At 22.9% G+C, this 18,878-nt stretch overlaps 2 protein-coding genes across 5 annotated transcripts; one reads left to right on the top strand and one right to left on the bottom strand.

Moving 5' to 3' along the window:
* The first annotated feature begins 224 nt into the window (after positions 1-224).
* Positions 225-14,140, top strand: LOC112687352 (exportin-1). Of its 4 annotated transcripts, none has more exons than XM_025559995.1 (20): positions 225-328; positions 2,156-2,275; positions 2,688-2,830; positions 2,893-3,174; positions 3,284-3,514; positions 3,598-3,717; positions 3,795-3,923; positions 3,985-4,140; positions 4,196-4,411; positions 4,494-4,736; positions 4,808-5,042; positions 10,791-10,954; positions 11,013-11,147; positions 11,218-11,322; positions 11,401-11,586; positions 11,653-11,901; positions 11,981-12,106; positions 12,950-13,076; positions 13,150-13,427; positions 13,631-14,140. In XM_025559995.1, exons 3-20 carry the CDS (start codon positions 2,720-2,722, stop codon positions 13,775-13,777), a joined length of 3,240 nt encoding a protein of 1,079 aa, XP_025415780.1. In that variant the 5' UTR covers positions 225-328; positions 2,156-2,275; positions 2,688-2,719; the 3' UTR covers positions 13,778-14,140. The 4 variants fall into 4 exon arrangements, with proteins under 4 accessions (XP_025415780.1, XP_025415783.1, XP_025415782.1 ...); XM_025559998.1 differs by having other exon boundaries at positions 2,667-2,830; XM_025559997.1 differs by lacking the exon at positions 225-328 and adding an exon at positions 368-612.
* Positions 14,141-14,946: 806 nt separating this feature from the next.
* LOC112687351 lies at positions 14,947-17,865 on the bottom strand. The gene is made up of 4 exons (XM_025559994.1): positions 17,775-17,865; positions 16,956-17,135; positions 15,936-16,039; positions 14,947-15,164 (listed from the first exon to the last, which is right to left on the bottom strand). Exons 1-4 carry the CDS (start codon positions 17,863-17,865, stop codon positions 15,042-15,044), a joined length of 498 nt encoding a protein of 165 aa, XP_025415779.1. The 3' UTR covers positions 14,947-15,041.
* Between the last annotated feature and the right edge of the window lie 1,013 nt (positions 17,866-18,878).

Below are 18,878 nucleotides of genomic sequence, written 5' to 3'. Positions count from 1 at the left end.
TTGTCTAATAATAATTTTTATGAATAAATCCTTTTTTCTAACTATAAAATTTAAACTAAAAACCTTGAAGGACACTTTCTGGGTTTTCCGGCGCTTGGGAAGCTATCGTTGAAATCGTTATCATTGAAATGTGATACAATACCATTTTACGGTGATAGTGATATTAGACCGTGGTATCGTTCAGCGCATACATTTTCCAGTGAACATAATATGTGTGTTGGTTGCGACGACGCCATCTTAATGAAAATATTCCTTAACCGTAATCATTCACGAATCATCTGCGTATTTTATTTTTCTTTAGTTTTTCAGTAAGGAGCCAATACATGTAGTAAGTGCTAAATTTTTTTATTTATTATACTTAAGTTATGTTTATGTAATGCTCGTGGTTTTGAATACAATTGAATCTTTGTACGCGTCATACGTTTTGTCCGAATCCTATGCGTCGCTTAGAATTGGTCTGTTGTTTGTTTTACACGTTTCGTGTGTTACGGTTATTGTCGGACGCGGGAAGCTGATAAAAGTAACTTGGATGTTGTCCATTTGAAAGGGAATAACAGATGTGCATTTCTATAAACCTCGCGGTTCATGTGCTTTTGATTCGGCGGTAGTGCGGTATGTCGGTGTAGTGTGTCCCAATAGAGAAATCAGTTTATTCAATAGTGTATTTAGTATTTTTACATACATTATAGCTTGGGTACGTTGTTTTTCATTTTTGTTTTCGGTTTAAAACATTTGGTCTACTTTCTCTAGTTTTCAGTATTTTTGTTTGTATCAAGTATTTAAAGGTTGTTTTTTTTTATCCATAAGTAGTTGTCAACATGAAAATATGTTTATAATATGGGAGTATAATTCATGTATTTCAAATATTCAGAAACTTATAATATGATTTGTGAATACTATAGAATAACATTTAAATATCTATTATTTACCTATATTTATTCAACTGATTAAATGCTTTTGAACTAATTTTTTTAATTTGAAGTATTATTTTCTTTAATTTGTTTGAAGTATACTAACTTACCTTATACCAACTGGGTTTGATGTGTTATCGTTCTTTGGAACATTCTTCTGAAATATGTTTGATATAATGGTTTACGCAATGAGTTATTTACAGTATATTATTGTTCAATTTTCTGGTTAGCAAGTTTTTGTAAGATAAATAACTTATTACCTAATTAAATTCATGTTAGGACATAAAACAGGTAAAATTGCTGTTATTTTGAGTAAAATCTTAAATTCAGAACTTTTGACCATTGTTTTTTCCTTATCACTTTAAAAAGCAGTATTATATTTTATTATTGCTTATAATTTTATAAACAGTATATTGGCTTGTTAATTTTATTATTTGTTTTAATTATTTTACTTGTTTTATTTATGTTGAAATACTTTTTATTTTAACAAGAATGTTATGTTATGTCAATATTAAATAAGTACATTTTATTGATGAATTTGTGATGAGAAATCTAAATATATTTATTCTTTAAGTAGTATTAAAAACAATTGATTTTGAAATACAGTATACTTAATTGACAAATTTGAATCAAAAATGGCAAAAAGAGTAAAGTATACATGTTATTATTTTTCTGTTTTCAATTTTATTTATTTTCCCAATTATTTTTAATTATAAAATATTGTTTAAATGTTTCAATTTATTTTTTTAATTATTATCGTACTTATATTTTTATATTCTAAAATTTGATATTAGAATAACTTATTTGGTTTAATGTTTTATGATAACTGCATGGTAAAAACAAATTTATTTATGTTTTAATTTTTTGTACATTAAAGTATATCATTCATGAATACATAATTTGTTTTTGAAAATGTATTTTACATTTTATATTATGTACATTTGGGCTTTTCATTAAGTTTTACAGTTGAAATTATTTATTTTATTCTTATATCTCAGTTTTGACTATTCCTTAAAAATGAAAATTATATGTATATGTAGAACTGTATTTACATCTTCAAATTAAACTAATGTTAAAGATATTTATAATATTTTTATATACATTGTGTTAAGAATTTTTAATTCTTATTAAACACCTTTTGATGTTTGGTATCTGATATTATTTGATTTAAGAAATCAATAGCAGTACGAAAATCTGATTAATTTTTAGTTAATTTAAATTATACTTTTGTTTTTTTGTTTCAGGTTTATAAAACAAAATTTGTTTTGTTTGTGTGTGTGAATGTCTTCTGAGTGAATGGAGCAGTGACTAGGTCTTAAGTCCAAGGTTACTGTTGCGTATACTTGTCGTTTGTCTGTTTTTGAGTAAGTTTATTTATATAAATAATATATATGCATGTACTTAGCTGTCATTAATTACAATAAATTAATAATATTTTTTTAATTTGGCTTTTCATTTTTTTTTTTTTTTTGAGAAAAAGGTAATTAATTCTTGTATAGTTAATTAAAAAATATTTATTTTTTTTTGTTATTATATTAAATATTATATATTTTATAATTAATCATCTTGAGTTTTAATATAATATCAATATATAAATTAAAATTGTTCTGTTTATATTTTTGCTTTTGAATTCTACCAATATCTTAAGCACGAAGTAATTATCCTTGAATTTGTATTTAAAATCACAAATTTGCATAATTATTCTTTTAATACATATTAAATATACTGATTGTAGTTATTTGTTAATTAAAATAGAGTGATATTGAACTGTTATAGCTGAAATTTAAGTCTCATAAAAAAAAAGAAATATGGCTACGATGACAGAACAAGTGTCCAAGCTTTTGGATTTTTCTCAAAAACTTGATATTACACTTTTAGAAAATATTGTTGGTTGTATGTATACGGGCACTGGTGATCAAGTAAGATTATAATTTTTATTTACAATATAAGAATAATTACAAGTGTAATGAATTTTTTATAGCAACGAGCTGCTCAAGAAGTATTAACTACATTGAAGGAGCATCCTGACGCATGGACAAGAGTAGATACTATACTTGAATTTTCAAACAATCAGCAAACTAAATATTTTGCTTTACAAATTTTGGAACAACTGATTAAAACTCGTTGGAAAGTATTACCTAGAAATCAATGTGAAGGTATTAAAAAGTATATTGTTGCACTCATTATAAAAACATCTTCGGACCCAGGAACAATGGAACGTGAAAAAACTTATTTGAATAAATTAAACATTATCCTTGTTCAAGTGAGTTTATGTTTAGGAGAATAGTATGTTTTATGAAGTTAAATATTGTGTTTTATTTTTAAGTATTAATTCTATATAAGAGATATTTAATTATAATAATATATTTTAGGTTTTAAAACGAGAGTGGCCAAAAAATTGGGAATCATTTGTTGGTGAAATAGTTGGAGCTAGTAGAACAAATGAAAGCCTTTGTCAAAATAACATGACTATATTGAAACTGCTAAGTGAAGAAGTATTTGATTTTTCAGCTGGAAATATGACTCAAATGAAAGCAAAGCATTTAAAAGACACAATGTGTTCTGAATTTGCACAAATTTTTGAACTTTGTCAATTTGTCTTAGTTAGTAAAATTTTACTTCAAAAAATTTACTTTATGTTTTATAATTACATTTTTAGTGATTTATTAAATTTATAACCTTTCAGGGAACTTCTCAAAATGTGGCTTTAGTAAATGCAACACTAGATACTCTTCTTAGATTTCTTAATTGGATACCTCTTGGTTACATATTTGAAACTGATTTAATTGATACATTGATTTTTAAAGTAAATTTGATATTTAATGTTATTGAGTCTCATTTATATTATTGATTATCTAACTTGTTTAATGTATAATGTTTTAGTTTTTTAATGTTCCTATGTTTCGAAATGTTACATTACAATGTTTGACCGAGATTGCTGCAGTAACAGTACCAAATTATGATGCTGCATTTGCAGGTCTCTTTTCAAAAACCATGGCGCAACTTGTTCTGGTATAAAAATATTGTATATTTATATGTTATATTTCTTTTATCTACTTTATATAATTTTTAGATGTTACCTATCCATACAAATATTAAAGAAGCGTATGCATCTGGACAAGACCAAGAACAAAATTTTATACAAAATTTGGCATTATTTTTATGTACATTTCTCAAAGAGCATGCTCTTTTAGTAGAAAAAAGTGGATCTAATGAAGATTTATTGAAAGTAATATTGTAATTTAATTATAGACTAATTTATTCATTGTGATTATTTATTTAAGGCACTGCATTATTTGGTCATGATATCTGAAGTTGATGAGATTGAAATATTCAAGATTTGTTTAGAGTATTGGAATAGTTTGGCAGCTAGTTTGTACCGAGAAAATCCATTTGGACAGTTGCAAATAGTTGGTCTTTTTTCACTTTCTCCGAATAGTAGACCAGATGGCAACACTATCTCCCCTAGACGACAATTTTATGCGCCAGTTCTATCTCAAGTTTGTTGTATTTATTTATTAGTATTTTTATTTTAATAGAAATAAATTATGAATTTTAAAATTATAATTATTTTTTATACAGATGCGTTACATTATGATAAGTCGCATGGCTAAACCTGAGGAAGTTTTAGTTGTAGAAAATGAAAATGGAGAAGTGGTTAGAGAGTTCATGAAAGATACAGATGCTATAAGTTTATACAAAAGTATGAGAGAAACTCTTGTTTATTTGACTCATTTGGACTGTGTAGATACTGAGCGTATTATGACTGAAAAGTTGCATAATCAAGTTAATGGAAATGAGTGGTCTTGGAAAAATTTGAATACTGTATGTATTTATTTTCATTAACTTCTTATTATAATGATTATATAAAGTTATTGGTTAAATATTTTATTTAGCTTTGTTGGGCTATTGGCAGTATTTCTGGAGCAATGCATGAAGAAGATGAAAAGAGATTTTTGGTCACAGCTATTAAAGATTTATTAGGGTTATGTGAACAAAAAAAAGGCAAAGATAACAAAGCCATTATCGCTTCCAACATTATGTATGTAGTTGGTCAATATCCAAGATTTTTACGGGCTCATTGGAAGTTTTTGAAAACAGTTGTCAACAAATTGTTTGAATTCATGCACGGTAATTAAATAATTTTAGTATTTACTTAATTAAGTAAGGGATTTTTAATAGTTATTAGTAAAAATTAAAACTTAAATTTAAGCTTCATTACAAAAATGAATATTAGAGATTTAAAGTGATAGAAATTTATATAGATAAAACTTTTTTATTTATCTTTTAAATGCTTATAAAGTAATTTTTAAGAAACCTACCATTAATTAATAATTATAGGTAATATATTAAATATAAATATTTAAAATAAAATGTTAGGTTATATATTTACAACTTGCATCTTATATTTTAGAATAATTATTAGGTTTATTATTATTATGAAATTTATTTACAAAATTTTTTTTTAAGAATTTCTAGTTTTAGTTTTTAATATTTGAATAAAAGATTAATTTAATTATATTTTATTTATCATAATAATTTTATGTTCAAGACTTCATTATTTAATGAGGACTGCTGGTGTATTTTCCAAATTATATTTTATTAGAAAGTTTGTAAATCTGAAACCGTTTTACCCAATTGTAATACTTAGAAAAAAATAAATTACTTAATACCATAATAAATTCTGTAGTGAAATAATTAAATATTTTTCATCAAAAAATTATAATACGTAAAGAGCAGTTAATAACCTATGTGGCAAAGGCCTTCATTTATATTAATAATATAATATTTATTACTTATATACTTTTATACAAGTGATAATAATAATTATATCACAAGTGCCCTATGATATCAGTTTTAAATACAAATCAAATGTTCATGTAGTGAAGATAGTAATAGACTATTACTATATACAAGGAATGGGCAATTCAAAGTAACTAGAAAGCTAAATTTTAGAACTTCTAGCGGGTCATAGTTAAGAAAACATAAATGAAAAAGTTGTTTACAATTAACAATTTGCATTTATTTTAATTAATTAAATTTTACGGTTGTACCAATACAGTATAATAAGTACCTAATACCTACAGTAAAGTTAGCTATGCATATAAATTATTTTTAGACATTTAATGATTTAGCTGTAGTTCGATGCTAGAGAAAAATATAATATCTACATTACATCATGAAAAAATTAGATACTATAATAACATTTTAATGTAATAAAGTAATTTTATCATCATGATTTTATAATCGATCTGTTTTTGGTTTCAAAATTAGCTATTTGTTTTATTGACCTTCCCAGCTTTGTTCTTATTTACATGTAGCTCAATTTTACATTAATATTTTAATTATATGTGTTATATTAAGTGATAAACTTATAAAAATAAAAACTTGGTTAGGTTATTATAAATTTTCTTTTTTTTTTTTTTTTAATTTAAAAATAGTTTTATTATTGTTATTATTGCATTTTATTTAATCTGTCATGACAAAATACTATATGCAAATTTAGATTTTTCGAAAATATGAAATAACATTTTTTTTCTGAGATTATCTTTAATCAAAATTCTAATTATTTCTGTTTAATTTATAGACTAATCTATAGTAAAATTATTATTTAGATGCTAACTTTATATCATTCTATGTGATGTATAATTAATAAACCTTTTTTATGATATATATATTAGCAGAGAGCAGGTATCCTGAATTTCAGAAAATCGTTTTATTTCCCATATCCCAAAATTCTGTAAATAATCCAACATTTTTCGAGATTCAGGAAATATGTTTGATTAAAAATTAGAAATTTTGTATTTTATAATTTTAACTAGTTATCATTATTATTAAAAAAGTTTATAAACCATTTTAAATTATTGTATAATTTGATATTGTGTCTAAATTAGTTAATTAATTAATAAATATTTTTCCAATCTATTTTAGATATTTCATAGTTCATTTTTTTTTTTATTTCCATTCCAAATTTTCTTTAGTATATATATTAAACTTACATTAATCACTTGGAATCATCAACAATATTGACAACTTAATATTAGTATCCAACAAAAATATTGCAATTTTTTCAACAATCCCATTGTAAATAAGTACCCATTAGATCTAGGAAAATACCCTTAGACAATTTTTTTTACAAAATAAAAAAAATATCAAACAATTAAAAAGAGTAGGGAGTCGATAATTGAAATAAAAATATATATTGTTATCAAATATCCTGGAAATTGAATAATATCAATATTTAAATAAATATTGTTGAATACTCCAATTAATAATAACATTAACATGACTATATATTGTTCAATATTATGTTTTGTTTTAAGTAGTAAAATAATATGGGTCATAAATATATTAAGTGGATAAGTGATTGTGTAAATAGTTGTATAAATGTTATTTAACTTTATTTTTAAGTTTACTTCTATGATGATAAAGTGCCATGCTAATTTTGATTTAAAAACATGAAATTAAAATTAATTTTTTCTGAGATTTTAATTTATAGAAATTATAATTATTTCCGCTTATAATTTTAAAATACTGCTATATAAAATTTAAAATTAGTATTGATTTTCTAACCTTATTTTATTCAATTTAATTATATGATTAATATATCTTATGAAATATATTAGTTACTGACTAATATTAATAATAATCTAAAGCATGACTTGTTTTGTTAAATTTATTGTGATTTTATGTTTTACATTAGGCGTTACTGTAAGTATAAATTGGGTTAATTTTTTTATTTTTTAAATAATATTAATTTTATTTGACTCAATAGTACTTCTATGATGATTAAGTGCCATGCTAATTTTGATTTTTAAATATGAAATTAAAATTGATTTTTTTCTGAGATTATTACTATTTCTGCATATAATTTCTATAGAATCGTTAATAGTTAAGTAAGTTAGTATTTACTTATTATATAGTATTCTATATAAAGTATTAGTGAAATACTTTTTTTATAAAAAGTTTTATAAAGATTTATTAGTATTTTAAGTTTGTTTCTAATTCATTTTAATATATGTTGTTTGTCCTTTGAAATTAAGTATTTTAAATTTAAATAGTTACTATTATATATATATATATATATATATATATATATATATATATATATATATATAAGCATATATTATATTGGTGCATATAGGTATATTTTTATGTTATTTAATGTTATAAATTGAGATAATTATTTATGAAATTATTACTTTTATTATTTTAATTGAATAACAAATCTACATAATTTTAATTTTTATCATTCAATGAGGAAAATCGCTTATGTGATGGCATTATATGATTTTGATTAGTCTTTCTGAGAATATTTTTTGATTTTTGTTTAATTTATTATTACATTTACAATTTTTTCATATTTAAAAACTAATTGTTCAACAAGTTTTTGACATTTTTACTATGTATATGATTCTTACATACACTAAAAAAATTAAATGAAGATAACTTCTGAGGAATCCCTGATGTATTGTATACAGAACATTTAATATAATTCATCTTTTATACATTATATAGGTGTATAATACATAAATACATTGAATTGTGATTTTATAATATGGTTATAATTATTTTTAGATTATATCTATTTAGGTTAAAGTGTAAAATAAATTTAGTAATTCTATTTTAAGGGAATTTCTTACAGTTATTTTCAAATGATCATAAAACTTATTCTAAGATAATCAAGTAAAAATTATAATTTGAGGAAAAACTGATGTTGTAAACTTAATACTATATGTATTTTAAATATATTTATATATTTTTTTAATAGTATTCTAACAATTTGTAAAGAATATTTGTATACAAACATTCAATGATGAAAAATTGCAATTAGTGATTACAATAAAATGATTTTGATTAGTCTTTCTGAGAATATTGAGTGTTTTGTTATGTAGATTATAAAATGCATATGATTATAAATTACATGCTAAAAAAGTAAAGTGAAGATACCTTCTAAGGAACCGCTGATGCATTGTATCCAGAAAATTTAGTTGTATTTGCTATATTTTTTTTATTTAATGAAAATCTTTTGTTACGTTATAAGATAAGATTTTGGTTAGTTAACATATGAATAATTAAATTTAAGTTTCTGTAATTTTTAAGCACTGTTATTCTGTATAAGAAAATTTTAGTTTCTTCTAAACTTATTCGCAAATGATTATAAAACTTGTTCTAAGATAATTATCTAAGGAATCACTGATTTTGTTTTTTAATATTTCATGAATATAATTATATTTTATATTTTTTGTTAAATAATTCTATGAATTAGTAAAATATATTAGTATATAAATATTCAAAGATGAAAAATTGCATTTAGTGATAATAATAAAAATGATTTTGATTAGTCTTTCTGAGAATATTGAATGGTTATCTTATTATTTTTCTATGTAGATTTAAAAAAAAAATTTATATTTCTTATTTTATTTTATTTTAATGCAAATGATAAATTACATTTATAAATTATACACTTTAAAAATTAACTAAGATAATTTCTAAGGAACCACTGATTTATTGCATCCAGAAAATTTAGTTATTTGTTATATTTTGTTTATTTAATGAAAATCAAATATGGTGTTTAGAAAAAAGTTAGTATTAATTATTTTAAGATTATTTATATTGAAGGTTCTGTACAGTTAAAGTATGATTATTATATTAAAAAAAAAAATTTTTGTTTTATTGATAAGCAGATGATTATAAAACTTTTTCTAAGATAATTAAGTGATGATAAAAATCTAAGGAACCACTGATGCTTTATTTTTTTGTTTAACATTACTTATTATTAGTAAAATGTATTTGTATCAAATATTCAAAGATGAAAAATTGCATTTAGTAATAGAAAAAAATGATTTTGATTAGTCTTTCTGAGAATATTGAATAGTTTTGTTTTTTTGATTTTAAAATAAAAACATTTTTTTATATTTGTTTTATTTTAATGCAAATGATTAAAATTACATGCTTAAAAAATAAAATGAAGATAACTTCTAAGGAACCACTGATGCATTATACTAAATATTATAAATCCTTAAAATAGCAGCTTATTTTTTTGTGTATCTATTAGATAAATTTGTTGTTTTTAATGATTAAGGAACAAATTTAGTATTTATTATAGTACTATTATCAGTTGATATTATAGATCAACAGTTAAATATTTAAAATAACATTTAATTAAGAAATAACTAATAGAATTTATGATATTTATATATATATATATATATTTGAATAAAAAAAAGGTATAGGAAAAATAAATCTTCATTGAACTGAAGGAGAAAAGAAATTAAAATTTGATTAGGTTTCATATTAAATTCAAACTCATTAAGTTTTATAGTAAATAATTGTAATTTACATCTATGTAATATTTTATTAAATGTTTTTAATAAATTTTATTTTGCAAAGATAATGAATCTAAGCAACTATTGCTTATGCCTAATAATTATAGCATTTATTTTTATTTTATTTTTTATGAGTAATAAACATGTTTCATTATGAATATTTCACTATTGACACTTAACTATTTAATATTTAAATATTTTTATATATTATTTATAAACAAGTCACATTGTAATTATTTATATTTTAATTGTTATAACTGATGAAATATTTTATTAATTATTATTAAAACAAAATTTTGTTAAAGTATCATGTATGTTGATAAATTTCATTTTTTTTTTTTTATTAAAATTATATTGATTAGTCTGAGAAATTACTCTTAGATTAATTTTATTTGCATTTTGATGAATTTGAATAAGTTATTTTAATAAATTACTTCTAACATAATTATTATTTGTATTTAAAAGTGAGTTAATATATTAGATTATATGTTATATATGTATATATAATTATTATTGTTTATTTTAACATATGTGCTTTATATTTTTGTAGAAACTCATGATGGTGTTCAAGATATGGCTTGTGATACCTTCATAAAAATTTCAATGAAATGCAGAAGGTATTTTGTACAAGTTCAAGTTGGAGAAGCTATGCCATTTATTGATGAAATTCTTAATTCAATGGCTACAATTATTAGCGATTTGCAACCACAACAAGTAATTTAAGTTTTACTATCATTGTAAATGTGTATTGTAAATGGTGTTTTAATTTTAGGTGCATACATTTTATGAAGCTGTTGGTATTATGATAAGTGCTCAAGTGAATTCTAAAATTCAAGAACAGCTTATTGATAAATATATGCTGTTACCAAATTTAATTTGGGATGATTGTATTAGTCAAGCTTCAAAAGTAATAGTTTTTTTTTTAATTTTTTTTTTTTCAATATTTTTTTAACATTTTTTTTAAATATCTATTTTAGGATGTAGAGATATTAAAAGAACCAGAGTTTGTCAAACAATTAGGTAACATTTTGAAAACAAATGCTAGAGCTTGTAAATCTCTTGGACATCAATATGTTGTTCAAGTTAGTATTTTATTTTTATTTATTAAATATTTTTTCATAATAATATTATGACTGCCTATATTATTCTCTCATGTATAGTTGGGTAGGATATATTTGGATATGTTGAATATTTACAATGTAATGAGTGCAAATATTACTGATGCTATTGCAACCAATGGAGATAGTGTTACTAAACAACCTTTGATTAAAAATATGAGAGTTATTAAAAAAGAAACATTGCGTTTGATAGCAGATTGGATTTCTAGGTCTAATGATAATGCTATGGTATGTCATTCTTGGTTAATCATACATATATAACTGCAAAATGTATTGTTAATTGTTTTATTTTAGGTATTAGAAAACTTTATTCCTCCTCTATTGGAAACAGTATTGGCTGATTATAGTAAAACTATGCATCCATCAGCTAGAGAACCAGAAGTACTTAGTGCTATGGCAACAATAATTGATAAACTACAATCAGATATAACACCTGCAGTATCCAAAATTTTGGATGCTGTGTTTGAAGCTACACTTACGATGATAAATAAAGATTTTGAGCAGTTTCCTGAACATAGAACAAATTTCTACCTCCTTCTACAAGTATGTATTCTAAATAAATTATATATTTCTTATTTGTAGTATAATCATGCACATTTATTTATTGAAACTTTATTTTCAGGCAATAAATAATCATTGCTTTGTTTCATTCCTGTCCATACCAGCTCCTCAATTTAAATTAGTTTTGGATTCAATATTTTGGGCTTTTAAACATACTATGCGTAATGTTGCTGACACTGGATTATTGGTATGTGAATAAGTTTAAAATTAATTTATTTTAATAAATAATCTGAAATTAATTATATTATTTTATTTATGAAATATATTTAATAAGTTTATTAAAATAATAATAATAATAATTAAAAGACATAATCCTAAAAAATCAACTAAAAACAAATATTATTTCTAAACTTATTATTTATAATTTTGCAAATTTACTAAAAAATAAAATAAGTTTACATGTAATTGAAATTTTTATTTCGTCGTTTTATCATATCTTATGCTTTGATATAATATTGCTATTGATATTTTTTTCTATGAATTTAATAATTTAATATATAACTTAGCAAATACAAAATTACAAAATGAAATATGTCATGTTATACAAATTCTTTATAAACATTTTGGAGCTAAAATTACATTTGGCCTCGATGTAACATTTCATTTTCCTCACAGTTACTAAATATACTATAAAATAAAGTTAAACACACAATATTTGATACTTCAAACAAATATATAAAAAATTATAATTAATACTAAAAATAAATAATTAAGTGACTTTCCTATTTTTTTATGATTTTATTTTATAATCAAATATTAATTATCATTTGATTTAAATATTATAGTTTATTAATAATATACAATTTAAAAAGCTTAATTATGTAAACAAATCAACTTTTAAAATAAGTTATATACGAAATAGATTATTCAAAATACGGAACTTAAGTGTTATTTTTATACTTGTGTCAGGACACCAGGACACTTAATTCAAATACGGAACAATTCCGTAAAATATGATCCCTACATAAAACCTAACCTAACTAAATAAAATCTGTTATGAATAATGAGCGAATAATGATCTTTTTTTTAGATATTGTACAAATTATTACAAAATGTTCAACAACATAAACAAGCAGCTCAAAGTTTCTATGTATCATATTTTACTGATATTCTGCAGCATGTTTTTTCTGTTGCTACCGATACATCGCATACTGCGAGTAAGTGTTATAACTTAAATAAATTACTATATACTATTAGTATTAATTTCATTAAAAATTAAATCATTTTTAGGTTTATTAATGCATGCGCAAATCTTATCCTACATGTTCAAATTAGTTGAGAGTGATAGGATTGAAGTTTTGTTGAGTGCACCTGGTGCTCCTCCAGACGGTGAAGTCACTGAAAAAAATGTTGCTTATGTTCGTGATTTTGTAGCATCATTACTAAAGACAGCCTTCCCTCATTTGGCTGATCCTCAAATTGCCCTTACTGTGCAAGGCATGTTTAATTTGAATCACGACCTTGTAGCTTTTAAAGATCATCTTCGTGATTTCCTTGTTCAGATAAGAGTGAGTTATGATAATAATTATTATAAGTTAAATAATAATACATTTCCTCAACATATCGATTAAAATGTAACTAAATAAAAATCAATTAAAATGTAATATATAATTTAATTTTTTGTTTTTGGCTTGACTATTTTAATATTTATAAGTGACCTTTATGATAAAATATAAATTTTAAGTATTATATGATTATTTTTTTATATTAGGAATTCACGGGAGAAGATATATCTGACTTGTATCTCGAAGAAAGAGAACAGGCATTAAGAGCGGCTCAAGAAGAAAAGCGTGAAGTGCAGAAGACTGTACCTGGTATATTAAATCCACATGAAATCACTGATGATATGCAAGATTAAAATAATGAATTTTTGGCAAATTTCGCATAACATGCATATACTTGTTTTGTTACATTTGGTTATCATTTTATTCATAAAATCCATCCATTCGAAGCTGAACTTATAATATTTTATTTTTAGCATGTTTAGACATTTTTTTTTTTTTTTTTACTGTCTTTTTTGCTAATAAGTAAATAGTTTGTAAATTTCATTGACAAACCAAACTTTTTAACATTTTGTATGTTGAGAAAAGTTTATACTAAAACTGAAAAATTGACTGGCTGAGAATGATTTAAGTTAAAACTTACTGGTATTTGCTGTTGCTATAGGCATGTATTTTTTAACCCACCAATTCTATTTATTTAGACTACTATTTGGTAAGTTTTTATATACACGCAAAAATAAATATATATGTATATATATATTGTGTGTGTGTATTTTATATAATTAATATATATATATATATATGTGTGTGTGTATCTTATGTTTTTAATTTTATTATACATTCAAAATTAAATAAACAGATGATTAAAATCTTAAGAATCAATTGATTTAATAATTGTAATTGTAAATATTTCAGTAAAACATGTGAATTCATTTTTTTTTTTAAATTATTGAAAAGTATGGTTGGGAAATAAATTTGTAGTATGTTGAATTCTTATACAAGTAAATAATTAAACAAGGTTTATATTTAAAAACCACCCAATTGTAAAAATAATTGTACAAATTTTTTCTTTACTATTTTTATATGAAATGAGTTGGAGAACTTAATCTAGCAGATTAGCATTAGATTTTTTGTTATCTATTATTTGATAAGTTCACTGTAATTTGTTCTCAATTAGGTTTTAGATTTATTGGCATTTAATAAATTTAAACTGATATCTTTTTGACACAAATGGTTTTTTTTTTTATGTACTTTGTAAATACATGATCAAATATGCTTAAATATGCCTGATCTTTATATTTGTTATTTAAAGTTTTATCATTTAAATTTTTAATTTTCTATCTTAGAATAAATAATATTATGATGTCACATATTGAAGTGTATCAATTGTGAATAACATAAAAAATACATAAATAGAAAATAAATAGATTTTAATAAGTTCAATCAATTACGTTTCATTATTTAGATTAAGATACTCAAAACCTAAATTGATTTTATTATTCAGTGTATTCAAAGTTTAGTGGTATGCATAATGTTAAATTAACAAAAAATCAAGTTTTTAGTTTTCATTTTACAATGAGTAATAACATGAATTCTTGAATGTTTTTGGCTGTTTAGTTTTCATAGTTCAATATTAAATGTTGCATTAATGTAAATTGTAGTTGACGGGTTTGAATTGAATTTCATTTTTTCTTTTGCTTGATTTTCTATAGAACTACTCCCACAAAAATAACACTTTGATTGCTAAAAATAAAAATGTTAAAAAGAAATTCATTCATAATATTAACTACTTAAGGTATTAAAAAGTTAATGTATAGATAATAAATTAATACACAATATTAAAATTCTTAATTTTTTGTGATCTAATATTGCTTAATTATTGATTGAAATTGGTAAATTAACATATGTATTTATAATTTTTGTTTGCGATAATATTATTTTTTGGTAAACCTCTTTTTACAAGTTTATTTATCTTTTACCTTTTTTTTTTCATGTATTTGTTTTAGTTATTTAAGCCGATTAATATATATATATATATATATATATATACATTTTCTTTTTGTCAACATTTTAAATTAAAATAAAATTTTCCAAATTTTTTTTAAATTAAAGTAAATTTTTTTCTTTAATTAGCAACATATTTATGAAGAACCTTGTATTAATTTTAAAAATAATTTGTCAGTTTTTATTTTTTGAGTCACAATAAACATAAAAATTCGATTTTTTTCTTAAAATTTGCAGTTTTATTTTGTATTTAATATTTTGTTAGTTTGGCAATAATTAAAAACTGTTAGAAAATTTGTAAGATAGTCATTTCGAGGAAGCTCCCCCTTAAAGTACCAACTAGACAACATTTTTTTTTATAATTCTCAAATGATTGTGATGATAGGGGAAATATCCTGGTCAAAATCGTGTACACAGACAACAAAAAATCACATCAAGGTTGAACCAATACATTCCTCATTTCACTCAGAATCTAAACTATTTTATCATAATATTTATTTTTAATTTTACTGTTATTTCTGATTCATTTGTTGAAGTTCTTTTCCTGAAAGTGTTATTATGTTGATCTATCATTTTTGAAGTTCGATAAGTGCAATTTTGATGTTTTTTATTTTCTAAAAAAAAAAAAAAATTTTATTTGATTTAATATTTATGATACAACTGAGCACTTTTTTTTTTATATTCAATCGATAATGTATAATAATTTAACATTATATTTTTTCTATTTATTCACTAAAATCGTACACTATATTATTCAGTTTTTTTATGTATGCAGAGTTGTGTTTAGGAATTTTGAATATATATAAATTATTATAAAATATGACGAACTACAATTAATTTTCAATACGTGCGTTTAGTGAACAAACGGATTATTATTTCGTCTGTGTTATCATGTGTAATCCGGCAAAATCATCCGTAAAATGTTTCTGATGTAACGTTACATTAAAGTGTGACACCAGACTATAGTGAAAACTGAAAAGATATTATTCTTGAATTTGAGACATTGTATAAGCGGATGCTTAAAATAAATTGAACATAATTCATAATAAGCGGAGAAGTATTTCTTCGAAGAGTTGGAAAAATCATATAATGAAGATAACTTCAAAAGTTCTTCAAGATCTTGAAAACAGAAGAGTTCACGTTGTACTTCGCCACAATAATCTATTTGGTATATTAATAGAAAGTATTTAACATTTATTACAATTTTAAATAAATTGAAATTAAAATAAAATGTTAACAATTTTATATTATAAAGGGAAAACAGCAAAGAAAAATTGCTTATTACTAGACTGGTATCATTATAAAATATAATGATTTTGTATCGTACTGCGAGTTAAAACAAAATTCGAAACAGTAAGAAGTGAAGAATTATAGCCAATGAGTCTTTGGATTGTTAATACATAATATAGGTAGTTAATAATAATATTATTAATTCAATCTACTCTTAAGAAAAAAAAATTGTTTATTCTTTGAATTAAAAATGGACTACGTCAAAAAACTGCTATTTCGATTTTTTTTTTTATATTTTACTTCTTTGATCAAATTCTTGTTTATTTGTGCTCAAAATTTGATTTGAATTGCTGTTGTTTTTGTTTAAAGTACTTGTTTTCAGCCTCTCGGAGTAACTTTGATCCCAGTCTCTATTTATTGATGATGAAAGCGTACTAAGGTTGTTGTGTTTTTGGTCATATTCGATAAGCTTTCTCAAATCTAAATTGTGATTAATGCTTAATTAAATGTGGTTCAAAATCTTTTTGTACTAAGTAGGACGTTACACCCGCATACGAGTAATAATACACCCTCTTATATTGTCACTATTTTATAATAGTACAACATAGAAAATTTGCGTTCGGTAGTGTAGTATTGTGTCGTATAGTGTTATGTTGTTACGTTTTAATATTACAGTAAACTGATCTGTTACCTATCAAACATAAAGAAAGAAAAAATATCTCTGTTTTTTTTTTGGATAGTTTTACGATATTTTATTTTTTAATTGAGTTATGAGTTTTTTTTAATTGTTTTATTTCATATACTCATAATTTGTTCAAAAATTTAAACATCGTATATACCGAAAAGAATCCTAATAATATTCTTCCCTATATATTTGATAATAGGCCAATTTACTACAATATTAAAAGTAACAACTTAAAATTTTAATTTCTGAACGCAAATTTGCTTTGTTGTACGTTTGTAAGATCGCGAATATAAATGCAGGTTCTCATGTATATGATTATTTATCGTTTAGAGCGGTGGGCGTTTATAAAATGTAATGTTGGGTATTTTCCAAATGAATTTTTTTAGGAATATTAATTATATTGAGTTTTAAATGAATTTATTTTCAATACTCACCTTTAACGAACTCATCTAGTAGATTGGGCTCTATATGCGTGTACCCCAAGATGTCCAAGTGCCTCTTAACCTCTTCTGTGTCAACTTTCATTTCGTAATTTAAACTCAATACATCATATGTAGTATAATAAACGAACTGTTGTCAAGGTTATGATATAGATTATATTATATTATAATACTAAGCAGTCTAATGTTTATCAAGTGAAAATGTAAAAGTGTTTAAATTTCATTGATGGGTCGATAATATAAATAATTATTTTATATATTTACATTTTGTAACTAAGACAGTTAAATATCTAAGTAAAATGCAGTATTATAAAATAAGACCCAAATAAAGGTTCTTCGGAATGTGTATATGATTTAAATATATTCGACCATGCAATACAGTTGGTTTTTGTTTATCTCAAGTACGATTTAAAATATTTAATATCTCTAATAGGCAGCAATTCGTAAATTTTAATAATTGTAAGTCATCCTTAGCTGTCATACCCTCTGGTGTCCCTTAAGAAAGGTCATCTCAGTTTCCTACTTTTTATCTTATTCGTTAACTCAATCGATCACCAAGACTAAATTCCTCCTTTTTGCTGACGATGTTAAAATTTAATGATATTTCTTGTTACCAGACTATACTGTATTATAGTTATTCATTCCTATTTAACGAAAAATTAGAATGAAAGAGTCCAGAACAGGTTTCTTTCATATGTTCCTTTCTTACTTAAAGTTGTTCATCCTCAACACAGCTACTCAAAAGCACTTATATTGCACTCTTCCCGACGAATTGATATTCGTTTTATTCAAAGTTTACTTGATGGATCAATAGATGCTTCTCACCTTCTTTCCTCTATTAATTTTCATGTTCAAATTTATCCATTAAGAATCACACGTTTTTTTATATGTATATATATTTATATATTTATTATATTATCATTTATATATTTAAAAAACGAATTTTGAACGAAACAAATATCTATATAGGTTCATTCAATCAATGATTGACATCATATTTTTGAGACTTCACAACAGTCGTATTGTGATAAGTGATCACAATAAGTAAATCATTAAAATAATTGCTAATATTGTACCAGATCGTTCAGATCTGACTAT

This window comes from Sipha flava, unplaced genomic scaffold (genome assembly GCF_003268045.1).
Source record: "Sipha flava isolate LNK unplaced genomic scaffold, YSA_version1 347_pilon_pilon, whole genome shotgun sequence".
NCBI lineage: Eukaryota > Metazoa > Arthropoda > Insecta > Hemiptera > Aphididae > Sipha > Sipha flava.
Note: the sequence above shows the minus strand (reverse complement) of the source record. Positions and strands in the feature narration are given on the sequence as shown.